Consider the following 17,067-nt stretch of genomic DNA (forward strand, 5'->3'; position numbering starts at 1 on the left):
ATCCTATTTAAACTCTCTTAGAAAAGCAAGCGATTGCTGTTTAAGCTCATGTGTTTAGATGTTGCTCTTCTCATCTGGTAGTAAAATGAAAGGAAATCTGAAAGAAATGGTAGTTCCAAGCATTTCATTTTGGAGTCAACGCAATTTACCGCTTATAGGAAAGTTCTTTGAACTCCCTTTTTTTCTCCAAGGCTTCTTAGGAAGGCTGAGTGCATTTTCCTAATGCATTTTTCCTTTTCCATATTTCCACTCTTCTTGTTTTCCTTCCTTATTAGTGATTGTTTCCAGGAAACCTGCAGAGCCTGTATGTCTCTTTTAGTTTATTCAAGTCCTCTTATTTTCTGGTCCAGGCTTCACTTCATCTTTATCCTAAAGGTCACGACACTCAGAACTCTTTTTAGCCTGAACTAGGAGCTGGAAGGGATGAGCTGACCTTGTGACAGGCATCTCCAGATCCTGGATATAGAGGTAGGCTAAGCATGTCCACTGCAGCAACTAAAACTTGTAGGAATTCAGATTCAAACCCTGCTTCATAGAACTTAGGTTTCTCCCTGATATGCATTTGTCTTAGCTGATACATTTTGAAATATACAAGGGTGAACTGATTTCTAACCTTTCACTGCTCACATAGAGTGTTCTTAAGAGTGGGTCATCTGCCTGAGCAGAGGAAAATGTGCAGTGTTGTATAGGTCCGATACTGAAAAGTAGACTATAAGGATGCATGTTCTGTGTGAAAAAGGGAACTGATCTAAAAGAGTAGGACTTAGTACCTATATTTGAAGGGCTAGTTTTCAGAAGTATCTCAATGCATGGGTAGGTAAAACATAAAATTAAAAAAATTACACAACTGTGCCATTAATTTTCATTATTTACTTCCTAGGGTTAAAGTACATATACAAATGTATATGTCTGTATGTATATAGCTGCATATCTTGCTTTGTTCATCCACTCCTATCTGTCTGGTTTCCATATGTTATAGAAGTAATCACTTGCATACAGTAGACATGTAATTTCCTAGAACTAATTTAGAGAATCGAGGCCAGAAAATTAAATCATCATTAACATTGTATGGTATGCATGTGTCAGGAGTGTTTACTGGGGCATTCATATGCGGTTCTTATTAACCCATCAGAAACTACCATGAAAGCTCTCATTTACTTTCCTGGAAAGGCTAAAACATAAGTAACTGAAAAACAAGACTTTTTTCCTCTAAAGATATTACTAATTGGAAGACTGAGCTTATAAGGATTTATTTCACAGCATCTGTTTTATGGCATAGTTTAATTTTTTTTTTGTTAAAAAAGAATAAATCAAACAAAATCACAAATTTTTAAAGCAGCTGAATAATATGGGAGTTAAATATTCTGCTGTATTCAGAAATCAAGAAAATCTGTAATCTGAATTTCAGTAATCTGAAAGTATTACTTTTACCTTTCAGAGCAGCAACAAAAATTCCTTAGATTCATCATCTGTTTCCTATAGAAAACAATTTGGGGCCATACTTTTCATAATATAGCAGTTATTTGCAATTATTTGCAGCCATTGCAAATAATTGAAAATGGAGTGCTTATTACAACAAGTGTTTTTATTCTAATCCTGAAATCTACAGTGACTTGAATTATAATTAACCTTTGAGCAAGAAGTCCGTGATATGACTAATCTATGCAGAATTAATCAGAATTATTACTGGTTCTGTTAACACCCTTCCAAAGAAACGTATTTTCTAAGCAAGCAGAACTTAAAAGCGATGAGAAAATTAGGATCACTAAAAAGCAATAAAGGTACAAAGTAGGGCTCATTGTGAAGCTCCAGGGTGTTAGCAAGGTTGTAAGGTTTTACTTCTCTAACTCTAAATGAATCATAAAGGCTAAACATGCATTTGGAAATTCTAAACCTGAATTGTTTTTCTAAGTTTAGGGACTGATTAGGGATTAAAGATATTGTTTCAAATGCGATGAGTGAGCCAGACAACCTGTTTTAACTGGCCATTTCTGGAGCCAATTCTGAAGGGGTATGAAAAGTCTTAACAAAGACCGTATAAAACAGGGTTAGGGTTTGTTTTTTTTAGCAGATTTCATTTTACTCTGCTCATTTCCTTCTTATGAGCTGAATACTGTAGTCCTCCCAAGAACAAAATTCCCATGGACATCAGGCTATATGTGAAGTCCTTCTAATGCCCTTCACAGTGAGAATGTATAATGGGCAGTCCTCTCTGACTTGTATAGTCTAAAGCTAGCCGAGTTTCTTCGAACTTGCTTCACTGAAACTGAGTGCCACAGATGCAGGCAGGGCACGAGCAAGTGTGGCTTCATTAATTGTCATGGATTGTTCTGTTCCAGACTCCTGAGAATTTGGCTCTCACTCCATTGCAGAATGGAAAAGTCACAGTATTTTGGTTAGATAGCAATCTCAGAAAATAAGTCTGAGGCAGCAGATGACAAATTCTGGAGAATCAACACAGACACCAGTGAATAAAGTTAAAATTATTATAACTTCATAGTTCTCCAAATTGCCTTGCATCTGGGTTTTAGGGATTTTTTGCTAGCTCTTCTGTATGTCTCTACCTTCGCAGGATTCTTTCAGTGGAGTCAGGCAAGGATAGGGCATTGTACTTGCCGATGGGTAAATCAGAGTAACATGTAAGACAAGCATACTGTAGTCACTTCATGTGATTAAAATTAGGACCCTTCCATGTCAGAAGGGACAGTTTGGGCTTTCCCAAGGTCTGTGGCTCTTGAGGAGTTTGCAGCTAGACTCGTGCCAGATGCAGGAATTTTTGGAGGTCCTCTAGGCCAGCAGGCAGGAGTTTTGAAGCTCCAAGCCTGCCTCAAAGTTGTGTGTCGGAACGTGTCAGGGTTTTCCCCAAGCCCACAAAGCTAGGTTTCCCGTGTATGGAAACTGTGGGGTGGACCTACACTAGCAAAATCCTCCATAGAAATTCTGATGCTTTGGCATGGTTTGCCAACCCAGAGGTGTGCCTGCAGGAATCCTGGCCTTGGCATGACTGGACTCATAAGTGAATAGCAGGGAAAGGTGTGCATGTCCTAGTTCCATGGCAGATCTGCCAGTCAGCCCTGAAAGAAAAAAACTGCTATGGTCCCAGCACTGGAGCAGATATTAAATGAAGTGTTTTGGCACCAATGAACTAATAAAGGTGAGAGTTTCTTATCTAAAGCACTAGATAAGGATAAGGATTGAAATGGCATTGTTCCTTTTAAATTCATGTTCAAAAGATTGGTGTAGTCTCATTTCTATAGCATAAAAGAAAATAACGAAGTAATCCGATGCAGAAGGAAAATACTAAGATGGCAGTGAGTCTTAAAAAAAAAAAATAGTTAAGAATGTTAAGGGCTTTTGCACAGTTTATACTGATAAGGGGAATAACTGGCTCACATGGTTTTGGGTTTTAGCAACAATAACATGTTTTATCAGTGACTTCAAACATTTTTATTTATAAAAGTAGGACAGCGATTTCAGGAATGGAAGCAACTTTATTTCAATGTTATAGAAAAGTCAATGGTTTGGGCACTTTTCTGCAGCACAGATTTTCTTTTGGGGCAAACATTGATATGGACGGGAAAATGTGTTATATTCATTAGAAGAATAATTATAGAAAGAAGAGCCTTCTGTGGGAAAACAGTGTATCCAACAACTGCTGTTCTCTATGATTGCTTGAATAAGCATAGAGCTGTGTGTTTCAGGCACTGGAAGTGGACTGGGCCTGTATAAGAGCAAAGTTTCAAATAATTTCATTGTTGTGTGTCTCAGCTCTGCGATGAAGGCAAATTCCAACCGAATACTTTATCAGAACTCCATTGCTAATAAACACTTGCCAAATTAGCAGTGTTAAAAAACGGCTATTACAAAGTGGATTTCAACTGTTTTGCATTTTTTAAGCAAAAGTCCAAGTTTTAGCCAATTACAGATTATATAAAAGCCAAAAGAAGACATTCAGCAGTGTCTTAGGTTAACTTCTAATAGCAAAGTTAGCCTCTGTCTCAGCCCATAAAGGCTTTAATCACCATGAAGGCCAGCTGTTAATATGTCTAAATAATAATCCTCACAAAAATTTGACTATCTGCTGATGTAAATTACAAGGTGCCATTTTTAGTATTAAATTCTGATGGAGCTTACATTACACTAGGTGTACAGCATGCCATTATACAGTCCTTTTCTGTTTCAGACATTTTATGATGAGGGGAAAATGAACATTAGCAAGGTTTGTTAGTAGTAGTATATCTTTTGCTGTCTGACCCATTAATATTTCTACAACTGTCAAACATTTGAGGGTGAAAATGAGCACACATAGAGGCAGTTTCTTAGTGTTTTAATTTATTAATGTATCAAGCCATTAGAGGTTACTCTTAAAAAGATAACAAATCACTCCTCTAAAGTGGATGCAATTTACAAGCTTGTTGATTTTTTTAATACCAAGTTGCCTGTATTGTATGATTGATACAGATTGCTCCAAGCCCTAACAGCAGATGAAGTTTGAATGCTGAAATTCATATTGTGTAATGTGGTGGTTCCTAAGTAGTGATTTCACAGCTGTGCCAAAGAGTTAAACTAATATGCACAGAGAGTCATCACTTGCTGATGGCTTTCTATACAGCTGCCAAACAGTATTTCAAACAGGGGAGCTTCTTATTTTTCTTTCAAAACCTGCCTCTTTAACTCCTCTTTCCAAATTCTGTGCGTCCTGCACCTGCTTTAGAAGGCAAAGAAGCTCCTGGTATAGTCTTACTAGATAAAACTTTGGGTTTATTGTAAAAAGTTGAGGTGAGATGTTTAGCAAAGTATTATAAATCTTGATTACTCTGATTCCTTTCATTCCTCTCAGAATTTCATGTTAGCTTGGAACAATTTCTGAGCTCATTTAATGTAAGGGACATAGAACCAGGGGATGTTTCATTGAATCCCAGAGCTATGATGTCAAATCAAAGTGCAGTCCAAAGCAAGCATTTACTCTTGCTTTTCTGCAGCTATATGCCAGCTAAATCATAAATGTTACATATTTAAAACAAAAATGAAAATTTGATTTCCTAGCTGCATTACTCCATGGCTCTGGCATCATGTTTCTGTGATGGACTAATCAGAATGTTCTCTCTCATATCTTTGTGTAACAGGGACACCAGCATGCCTTATTGAGAGGAAGCTGTTTTCTTTACATTTCACACATAGTTGGCAGTGTTAATTTCGATAGGTTCTCATTTCTTTTTTTTTGCTGAGTGTCTTGTTATTCTCAGCAGAGCTGTTACTCAGCCAGTCACATCCTAGTCTCTACCAGCGCATGACTTCTTCCACTCCACACTTGATATTGTTTTAAAGCTCTGTGTCATATAATATTCTACTAACGATAATAAGTTGCCAGCTTCTTCCATTATCAATTCCACTAATATTGATACTGAACTTTAGTCTTAGCTCCTTATAGATTTTGGGGAAAGTTGGGACTTCTTTTTGGACATTAGCCAGAAGTTTTCTTGCGGTATGCAGCTGGTATAGTCCTAAGCAAAGTGCAACAGTTTGACTCAAAAGATGTGCATCAAACTCTGAATGACACTTTTAAGCCTTACCAGTGAAAAGATTAAATAATGTAATAATCTGGGGCTATTGAGTGCATTCTCATTCTAAAATAAGTGATTGAAGCTGACATTTACTGACATTAAAGTGCTTCCATCTTGCAATGACAACCTTAAGTTACTCTTGCTGAGTAAGACCCATCTAAAGAATCTTACCTATGCTTATGTAGAGACTTATCTAAACTCTAAGGTTATTTTCATACAACAGCAAAAAAAAACCCGAGCTTCTCTGTGATGTGTTTGTCTTAGTTTATTCTTTTGTTATCATATTTTGAACCATGACCAGCTGGAGCTTCATGTGAGAAAACTCATTATTTAGTTATATTTTTTGACAATCTAAATTGAGGTCATTGCGAGCTTGCTATGGCTCTCAGTATAGCCACAGGAAAGATTTCTGTGGTTATAGATTTGCTAGAGGCTTTCTTTGCTTTGAACTGTTAATGATGGATTCCAGATGAGAATGCAGATGAATGTGCAAGAATACTTCCTCATTTGCTCACCCCGTTCAACATGCCTGTATTTCTGTGGAGGCAAAGAGGTGAAGAGAAATATTATCCAATTGCTCATATCTACTGTCTCTATATGTTCTCAGTAATTATATCAAAATAGGTTTATGATACATCTGTCTTCTAGCTATTTGAAGAAGCATTTGATGGGTAATTTTTAGTCATTTCAGTTCAGTGATACTGTTAGAAGGTTAATAACTAGATCTTTATTAATTGGATTACACTACTGACTTTTAAAGTTACAATAGCTTGTGAGTGTATCTTCTTGATTCAAACTTACAAAAAAAAAAATGCAAGATTAAATAGCAGGAAACCTTGTCCAGGAGAGTTTGGAAAGGAAACCATATGGCTTATTAATCTTCCATTATCCCCCTTCAGGCATGGAGATAGGTAATAAAATATGTCCTCACTCTTCTGTTTAATGCTGCTTCTGCTGCAACTCAGCTTGATTCCTGCTATTTGTCTGTTATGTTTGTACAAATGAATAGGCAGAAAGGGGGCAGAATAGGGGGAATGAGGAGAGCTGTGACTCTTTCCCAGCTGTTCACAGCCAGAGAAGTTGTTGGGTGCAGAGAACTGAAGTATTTTACTGTCAGAATGAGAAGGGAGAGTACCATGATGCTGGGGGGTCTCTGACTTGAAAAGAGATCACTTTTGACCCCCTTTTTGGGCATGATGCAGCCAAGTACCTCCCTTGAACACATATTGCAACAGTACCACCTGGTCTCTCAATTTGTCATTGCTTTGTTGCACCCTTACCCTGTCTGCCCATCTGTTCACATTTGTGATAGAAAACTACCTCATAACCCATGACTGATATGAGCTGTCCCTTTTTAAATTTAGAAATCACTCAGAACTCCCTTCTTGCCTTCATACTTGTTTTGGTATAATTTTGGTATATTATTTTGTAGAACAGATTGCATATTAACAGTCCTTAACCTCTTAAAACTATGTTTGACACCTTCTGCTTCTTTTGCTTTTCATGTGCTGTGTGATGGCTTGCTACAAGAATTTATGCTGATGAAAGTTACTCATATTTAAAAGTATGTCTAGATAACTGTTGCATTGGAGCTGGAGAGCTCTAAGTAAAACAGGGAAAATACTATCCAAAAGAAACTTGAGTTACTGCTAAATAAATAATCTAACATTCTTCTCATATGGTATTTTTTAAGGGTGAACCAGGTTTCATTGGTCCGCAAGGAGAACCTGGGTTGCCAGGGCTACCAGGAACAAAGGTAAGGGTAACTGGCAGCCATTACAGTTAATGCCAGCTTCAGATTCCTCATTATATAGCAGAGGCTAAGACTGTACTAATGGCAGACAATGTGAAAAGTCTTAGTTCATGGATCAGTGCTATGATATATGTCTTTGTACTGATCCCCTCAAGCAGTATGAAGGCAGATATTTTATCCACTCATAACTTAAGTTCACCTATTGCCTTTATTCATGTTAGCATTCCAAAGCTTGCTTGCTAAAGACACTGAATATGCATGACTGAAGAAAATATATAGATTTTTTAGATTTTTTTAATTTTTTTTTTTTTTTAAGAAAAAGCTTGAAAGTATGTGCAGGTATTAGAACTTTGATACTACACACCAGACTATGAAAATACAGATCCACTAAACCTGTATTATTTAATTTCTTCCTGTGTTGTTTTGTTTAGTGACTGTATGACAGTTAGAATATTATGAATCCTAAAAATGGTCTCACCATTTGGAAATCTTTATTCCAGTCCTTTCAGAATAGGGAAAAAAAAAACAACCAAGCATTTCCATTTTGAAGCTGCCTTCTTTTACCCTCAAGAAGACTGTATTTACTCAGCAGAGAGTTCCCCAACCCACTACAAGTCACAGATCACCTTGAAATACTTTTCTTCTGATGGTTTGGTTTCCTTGGTTTGTACTGAGATGGTGGTGTCCTGAAGACTGCCTGGTACCCTGTGATATATGTATATCTGTTGCAATAGGGTGACAGAGGAGAGGCTGGTCCTGTTGGGAAGGGTGAGCGAGGTGAACCTGGAGTTCCTGGACCAAAGGTCAGTCTGATTTCACTTTGGAAATGTTTTGCTAGTTTAACAGCTATGAACACATCTTTTCCTGCTGAAAAATAGAGCAAAAGCTTGGTGAGTGAGCTCTTAAATGAAAATGCTGTCAAATGCTCCAGTCCCGAAGACAACGGCAGTTTTGTGTTCACAGCTGTGGAGCTGCAGTCTGAATGAACTCTTATCTGGTCTACAAAGTAAAGACACTACCTACATACACTGTCATGGAGTTGGTCTAATTCATTCCAACTAAAGCCCTGACCTCCAGGTCCCTAACTTTCAGCACTGAAGTTTGAACTCTTTGATCAGCATACCTATTATGTAGCTACTGAATGCAGAGAAAATCCATTTTGCATGCTGTCTTCTAACTCTGTAAGAAAGATATCATTCTAACTACATTTTAGTATTTTCTTATTTTCCACTGTGTCAGTACCATCCCTTTCCTATCACATCTTGAAAATAATAAGGCAGATTCCGTGCTCCTTGGCACAGTTTAGTTATTTTGTATTCACCTGAACTGTTGGGAAAAGGAGTTGTGGTAACACTTTGTTTCCTTATTTTAGGATATTTATCTTCACTATCTTTTAGCTATAATTTTTCAGGAGTTATGGAATAACATCGGTAATTCCTGCAAGCCACTGTTAACGATGCCTACTCTACTAATGCCAATACTGCTTTTCCACTGGGAGAATGGAATCTGTGGCTTTTGAATGCTGGTGTTAAAGAATATGTTACTCTGGGTGCTATTAAATTCAGTGCCTTTACAGATTCATTACCTTGGTCATATAAAATGAAGTATTTCTGCTTGTTCATACTGTAGTTAGTTATTGCTAATTTCTTTTTCTCTTCATTTCCATTTCTGTATCAACTTTTCTCCTTGTCTGTCTTCCTACGAACAGGGAAAAACAGGTGAACCTGGATCTAGAGGCCCAAAAGGGTCAAAGGTTAGTAGTAAAGAAACTGTATTTAGTTGAGCAATTAACATAATGATTTTCAGGATAAATTTGTAATATTTCACAGAAACTTATCTCTCTAAAAGAACCCATAACAGTCTACAATGTTCTTTATAAGTCAAACCTTCTTTTAGCTGTAGCTATTAGTGTTAAAACCTGTGTATTTTAAACACTGTAATTCTAGTTCTTTTTCTGTTATAACATCTGTTCCACCCTGCTCTGGTTTTTATCATGCAGCTTGGTTTCTCTCTGTATAACTAATGTGGGTCAGTCCTCCCACATGCCAGGGGCCAACACTTGACTATGCCAGTGGGGATTTAATTGTTTTTCATAATAATTTTGTGGATCCACCCTTTGATGAGTTAGGAATCAGTGGTATTCCATGTACTGAGATATAATGGCCAGAAGTCTACATAGGCAAGACTTGTAGGCTACATTACTGGTTTATCTACTTTAAAGAAAAATAATTTGATTATATATATCTATCCATGCATCTGCCTCTATATAGATACAGTTGGTTCACATATATGTAGAGAAATAAGATATATGCTTTTCTATTACTTCATCCACTGTGCAAATACCGTGCTCAATAGTCTCTTTCATGTTATAATATGGAATCAAAGCAAAATGAAAATAGATTTGATTAGGCAGTTGTTGAGTCTGTGTCATAATAAAGATGACAAGATAATGTAGGCTGATAGGATACTGTTTGCAGTACTTGTAAGGTCCTTGAAGAGCAGTCCATTGACAGTGCTTAAGGATATGATTAAATAAGTGCCGCTTAAACTCATTCATTCTTATCAGAAATAAACACTGGAAAATTATGGAGCTGATGAGGGGATTAAAGCATCAGAGTGAGAGTAGAAGAGCCTCTTATTTGCCTATGGTACCTGGGCACCAAATGCACCAAAAAGATAAATATACCCTCTTTAATCCCTTTTATACCAAAAAAGGAAATACAATTTTCATTTTACCTGCATGTCTTGAAAATCTGACCCACAGAAGTCAAGCTAGTGGTTGGGAACTCATTTTTTTAACAATTCTAATGGTACATTCCCTAGCTGCTGCCAAGGCAACACTGAAAGGAAAGCAGATGGCACAACCTTGATCATGTCCTGCCAGCAGCCTGCTCTCCATATTCCTTGGTTAGCCCCGTGAAAGTTTTCTATTTTCTGTTGCAGAAATTAATCATTCTTCCCCTAATCATTAATCAGAATTAATCATTCTTCCCTGACTTGTACTAAAATTTTATAGACTTCAACCAAAGCAAAAGTTGCAGTTCTTATCCATATTAATTTTGAGTAATAGAAAAATGTAAGACCTTGCTATGAAAGTGACTGTGAAATGAAATGAATCATAGTCACTGGCCACTGGGTTATGAATGCATACATGTCTGAAATTCCCTCTATTGCTTGAAACATTTCTAATAGCTGGGAAAAAAAAAGGCTCTGTGCAAGATGGTAAAGATCTTAAGCCTGTCACAGTAAGGGAGTAAAGAAACTCTAATTCTGACAATGATGTTGTAAGTGTAGGGGAGGCAATGGCTCACAGAAGGGAAGTTCAGAAAGTTAGTGGAGTCACGATTGCAGGAAGAAAAGTTTTTACACTTTGAAACACACCTTTGAAGAAGTCGTTGAGTGTTTTCAGATTGAGTGATTTCATTTCTCTATTTTAAAGCTTTTGATAACAGCACTATTAAGAATAGGGAAGTTATACAAGTTATTTAATTGGTAATGTCTTTTATTGGTTCACTGGGATTTCTTATTCCAAATCAATACAGCACTCTAACAATTCACAGAGAAATAAATGCCACTACACAGATTTTGAAGTATTTATTCCTTTGATAAATCAAGATCCACATTTTGTTTCTGTTGAGAGGCCTTTTAACCTGTGTTATTTAAGGTAACTATATTTAAAACGGGAGAACTACATAATATATTGTCAAATGGCATTCCTGTCTTCAAATATAATTTTTACATAGGGTGATACAGGTGACAGAGGTGACACAGGATCTACAGGTCCACGGGTAAGTCTACTTCTCATTTCAGATGTTTTGTACTCTTAGATTCAGTCCATCTTATGAATTGAAACTGTAGCAGTAACTCCAGCTAAACCAGTGAACTTGGGCACTTGACTTTGACGAAATGTGTGATGCTAACTGGCCTTTAATATGAATAACAGCCCTTCCTACTATTTGAAGCAGTCTCCTATTCATAGTTCATGGCCAGGATGTTACATGCCAGATGTTCTGACTTTGTTCACAGCCAGTACAGAACTAGAATATAGGAACTGCTTAAATATTTGACCTCAGAGGTTTCATATATTTGCTTTCCCAGCAGAACAAGTCACTGAGTACTGACGTGTTTGTTTATATTTATATTTATCTTTCTTGTATTTTTTAGTAATTGCTTTCTTTGAGAACATTCTTCAGTTTAATGCTTACTTTTGTGGTTAGTAGTAATATATTTTAAGTACAACAAGATTCCAACACTGCACAATCAAGTCAAAGCATGTGTCAGTAGTTAAGCGTCTAGAATAGTCTTAGGTAGGTGTCTCAAAACTTTCATGGAAAATGTATTACAGGGACCACCTGGACAGAAGGGCGATCAAGGTGCAACAGAGATAATCGATTATAATGGCAATATCCATGAAGCACTGCAGGTATGCAAACATAACAAGGCTGGAGTGGTTTAGTCTGGTCTGGGAAAAAACGGTTTGACAGCATTATGTTTCTCTTTTGCGTAGACCTTGAAAACATTTTGTGTGCAAAGATTTGCTGGGTTTATTAACCAAGAATCTCTTTCTATATTTGGAAACCAGGTTTTCTGTTTGGTGTTAGACAAACTATTTCCTTGATATGAATTAGCTGAATGGATTAGTTTCATTTCCCCTGGAGAGTATTGACATCATCTAATGAGGATAAAGGTGATTCATTGCTGGCTGTGGCACTTAGGGCTGAATTCACACAATAAACCATATACACAGGGTCAACAGAAGTGTCTGCTTTTCAGTTCATGTAGTATAATATTGACATTTCTTTTTTTCCCTCCTTTTCTTCCTCCTCCTATAAAATGCAAAGAGCAGAATATTTGAGATTTGGAAACACGGTTCCATTAGCAAGCTGGGGATTCAATCAGCAACTTGAGTATGTTAAATAGGCCAAGGACCAGTCTTCCCACTTATTCATTTTCAGAAAACTTATTTTGACTGGTGTGCAAAGAAGTGTGGAGGATTAAAGCAGGGTTACAAAAAGAATGAATGAGTGTTTGGGTAAAAGCAAAGTTCCAAGGTGACATATGTCATTGCAGTCAAAGTGATTTACATTGCAGTACACTCAGATGCAAATTCTGTGCAGTATAACTCCGCCAAAGTGAATGGTTTGCTTATGTGCAACTCAAGACTGAATTTGGCTCATTGTGCATCTGATCATTTTCTCACTGAACTTTTTTCCTTGCAGTTACTTAGTGGAAGTGGATAGATGTCTGGCCAGTCGTTTGGTTTTCAAGACTCTTTTGAAATATAAAAAAACCTTCACTGCCTTTACTAAAATCTAAAAGCCTGTATGTCATTAAGGATAAGTCAGATCTTTCATTGTGAGTGGTGTCTATAGGGAAGTCTGCATAGGCATGTTGTGAGGCTCTGCATTATATCTGTCTCATTTGGTTTACTTTTAAGAGAATTCAAACACACAACTTGCAGTCTTTTAAATGACTCTCTGAGTTAGATGCCTAAAGCAGCCTGAAATTAATGTTGCACATTACCAGACACAGATTTACCAGTGGCTTTAACCCCTCTATGTCCTTTATTCTGTCTCTGTATCTTAACTCTGGCATCAATGTTACTTTCAAGGTTCCTTAGAAAACCTGCAGCACATAAGGAAGTCTTAAAAAGGGACTAAAGCCTATTGCAGTGGTTGAAATATATTAGGAGGCCCTTATCCCATTGTAAATCATTTCAGATGTCATCACCTTCTGATCCAGGGCAACAAATAATTGATATTAATGGGAATGGCTGTGCATGGCTGGTGTAAGTAAGATTATATAGGATCAGTTGAAAATATCCTTGCCAAATCCAGCTCAGTCCTTTCAGATGGCAAGCACCCATTCCTAAGTTTCCTGGTGCCAAATTCTTAGGGGGTCTGAGATTTGCAGCTCTCTCTCCCATAGGAGCAAATGAGAACTTTCAGTGCCGAGCACTGAGCTGTGAACTTGCACAGAATTTGGCCTGCTGATTTAAGAAGTTTGCAAGATCTGGGCTGCCTGTCTGGGATTTTTTAGAATTTAGTAATAAATCATCAAGTAGCCTAGAAGCTTCAGAACAATTTAGTTGCTTTTCCCTGTGCCTCCTACTCAATCTCATGAGTCCATCAACAGTGAAAATTTCAATTGTAAAATTATCATCATTGCTGAAACAAGACCCCTGCTGAGCATACGTGGCTTTCACTGTGAGGGCCAGATACAAAATTTGTGTCTCTCCAGACCTGTTCTGCAGAATTTCCTAACGCAAAAGGCAGTAGCTACAAAAGTTAAATTTTGTAGGAATTATAGGCTCAGATATTCAGAGCTGAATAAGCTGCTGAAAATGAACCCACTACTGTGAAATGCAAACACTCATTTGGAATTGTTATTTTAGGTTTTCATGTCTAGATAAACTGAATTTCTCAGTATATTTAAAGTTATTGATTTATTTCTATTAATATGTTAAAATATAAAGGGCAAAGGGGCATCAATACATTAAAGCATGTGTTAGAGATTTCATCTTTTTGAAGTACTTTTTAGTGAGCAGGTTCCGGATTCTTGACCATAGTATGTATTGCCGCACTGGCATATGAAGATTGTTTCAAAGCTTAAAATGGAAGATTTACAAACGTTTGTTTGCACATAGGAAAGCAATTAGTAAAGCTAAATATTTCCTCTTCCATGTAGGCCAGTAGGTTCTTCACAGGCAATAGGAAAGCATGTGCAAGCAGCAGTATCTGGGGGCTTTACTCTGTTTAAAAATATAGACAAGCATTTTAATGACTTTTAAACACTTCTTCACTTGCTTTTAGAATATTCTTTGGCAAAAAAAACACGTGCAAGTCTGAGATATTTTACCTCCTTCCATGATGAAAATGTATTTTGTCTTTCGAAGCATTTAAAGCAGAATTGTAGTACATATAGCTGAGTTTGTGGGCCAGCAGTTTAGGATTCAGAACTTAATATTTTTGCATATCTGCATTTCTATATGAAAATCAATTTTATGTCACCTCTAGGAATTGCATTTATTAATTAAACATTGCTGCAAAGCCTGTGGAACACAGGGCTAGTCCTTTAATCAACTTAAGGCACCAACTCATCATGTTTTCCTAAAATGTTTTAAAAAAACCTTTTGAAATATTTTTGCTGTGATTTAGTCATCATTTATTTAATCTCTTAAATTGTGCAAGAATATGCAGTCCTCACCTGTGTAATATCCTGTTTCCCATATAAGCCAATCAGCTAGTAAAACAGTGAGAGTTAAAAATATTATGTTTTTCACTCTAATTTTTTTGAGGCATGGTGTCTCCTAGATGCAGCATAGGTTTTGTGGAGATGATAATTGTAGCAAGCAGAATAATTTATATCATTGTTCACTTCTGGTAATGGTGTCTTTTATTAATACATTTTGCCAACAGAGGATCGCCACCCTGACCGTCACGGTAATTCCTATTGCATTGCTTACTGCGTGTTGTAGAAACTCTCCTTTGTGTAACTGCACGTTCATATTTCTACCAGTTCAGGACATGCCTTCATTGGATGTCAGTCTGGTTCATCATCACATTTATTTATTTGTTTATTTTCTTGGTGTGTCCATAACAGGGAACTCATTGTTGAAAGCCATTCAACAATGGAACCAGTTCTGCTCCTGCTGAATTAATGGCAAAGCTTCAGTTCATTTAAGTAAGAGATTAGGAGAATACAGAACTCCATTATTTCTTTAGGTACACATCCTGGCATATAGCTGCTTTGGAATTTTTGGTGTATGTTCCCATCTCTGCGTGTCTACGTGGGCGTTGAGTGAAAACATGTAGCAGGATTTGAGTACTAAACAATTTTCTATTATCAACCTTATTTTCAGGGTAGAAAATCAGTTCTTTCAAATTCCCGTCAAAGAAACTTTGGGATTTTTCATGTTAGATGCAAATCAATTATTTTCTGGAAAAAAAAAAAAAAAAATGGTGCCCAAGTATGAGGAGTTCCCTTGTCCCGTCTTATCAGATCTCTATTTCTAAGATAAATTTTCCAGCACCTGTTCCCAAAATGTAGGCATTTCTGAACACCCCAGTGCTTTTACCTCACCCAATTTCTGCCACTGTCTACAGCCGGAGGTAGAAATGAAAAAAGTAGTGATAACTTATTCCATGGGGATTTCACGAAGCATTGGTTATCCTTTAATGCACTTAGCACCTTTTAGTGGAATCCTCTTTGCAATCAGCTGGAGGTTTCTCGTGACCTGTGATTGGTTTGGATCAGGCTGTGAGGGCTGGCAAATATGGTCTTTTGGTCTCCCTGCCATTAAGACAAGCTTTGCCATTTTATCAATGGGAGCTGCAGGACTTTATTATAAAATATGAGCTGTACTGTTATTTTAACATTGTTTCTGTGGTACCCTTCTGATTGTTGAGAGTCATCAAGATTAACAACTTGTACATAACTGGTCTTGGTTACCCTTGTATTAAAAATCTAACCCATTTTGTTATGGTACCTATATTAACATTCAGCCAGTGTTTACATGGCAAGTCCTGCAGGTATTTATTTAGAAACTTAGACATTTGTATCTTCTGTTTAGGGGCCACCAGGACCACCAGGACCCCAAGGGCTACAAGGGCCAAAGGTGATCTTCCTTATTTTACCCATTTTATCTTAAAGATGGATGTATTTTTGGGGGAAGGGGGGGGGGGGGGGGTGTGTGTGTGTTACTGATATGGGCACACAAGTCCACAGAGCTTTCCTGTACAGAATACTTAACTGTAATTTTACCGAATATGGTACATTTCACACTTTGCGTCCTAGCCTTTTGAAATGTAGCTTTCAGAGTAGGTGCTTTGTTCAGTTTCCACACACAGCTGAGAACCAGCAAAATTAATGAGTATTAAACAGGGCAGAAACATCTCCCCAATGGCTGTGTACTTAGGCTGTTACCTAGGACTTTGCAAAGTAGCTGCCCAATCAGGCAGTGGCTCAGGCACTGTGTCTGGCTGGGTGAGAGTGAGGTAGGCAAAACTGTGTGGCAGGCATCACTGGCCACAGTATGAGTGCATGTGAATGCAGCTTTTATATTACAGTGGTGCCCACCCAAATAAACATGGTATTTTCTAATGTCAGGAAAAATGAAAACGTGCACATATGGGCAGGAGCCTGGCTGCAAACCCAGGCTTGCTAATCCTACCTGGCTGGTGCTATGCGTAGTACCAGAAGTGTTACTGAGCAGCCCACACAGAGACGATGAATACCATATGCCGCACTGTTCTATAAAATTTAAATAATAAATTTGCCTATAATAATAATAAAAAAGTCTTGCAGTTAGTGGACCCTCCTTAGACTAGTTAATATAATTCTCCCACTTCATAAGTACTAAATGTAGCTTATCTTCTGTCAGTGACTCTAAACTTTTCCAAGAGTAAATACATGTTTCTTCAATAACAATACCAGACATTTCAATTTTAAGCTTCATCCACGGTATCATATGGAAATACATCACATTATACTGCTAATTGTTTTGAGAAATTGTGACAAAATAGGTTTATTCTTCTACATGAAAACCAGTAATGGAATACACAGTTATGTATGCAGAAATGGCTTTCTGCATTAGGATCTACCCCAGCATTTCTGCAGCCTGCAGTATGTTGTAAAACGCAGAGGAGCTGGAGTGTGGAAGCAGTTGTGTTCTTTCATATGCCTGAGCATTCTCATTCAAAATTAATGAAGGGGAATCCAACCTTTCCAGGAGTTTGTTTCCACTGTTGT

The 17,067-nt window shown here is 37.3% G+C and overlaps 1 protein-coding gene across 1 annotated transcript in view; it reads left to right on the plus strand.

Annotated features, from left to right (window-relative positions):
• Positions 1-17,067, plus strand: part of COL25A1 (collagen type XXV alpha 1 chain) — a 294,833-nt gene that overhangs the window by 252,269 nt on the left and 25,497 nt on the right. Inside the window, exons 19-25 of the mRNA XM_057404557.1 lie at positions 7,258-7,320; positions 8,052-8,120; positions 9,026-9,070; positions 11,061-11,105; positions 11,663-11,740; positions 14,736-14,759; positions 15,890-15,934. Coding sequence (XP_057260540.1) covers positions 7,258-7,320; positions 8,052-8,120; positions 9,026-9,070; positions 11,061-11,105; positions 11,663-11,740; positions 14,736-14,759; positions 15,890-15,934 — 369 coding nt within the window. The remainder of the gene's footprint in view (positions 1-7,257; positions 7,321-8,051; positions 8,121-9,025; positions 9,071-11,060; positions 11,106-11,662; positions 11,741-14,735; positions 14,760-15,889; positions 15,935-17,067) is intronic.

Source organism: Pezoporus wallicus, unplaced genomic scaffold (genome assembly GCF_028554395.1).
Source record: "Pezoporus wallicus isolate ANWC-B61680 ecotype Strahan unplaced genomic scaffold, APGP_CSIRO_Pwel_v1 contig_1583, whole genome shotgun sequence".
NCBI lineage: Eukaryota > Metazoa > Chordata > Aves > Psittaciformes > Psittacidae > Pezoporus > Pezoporus wallicus.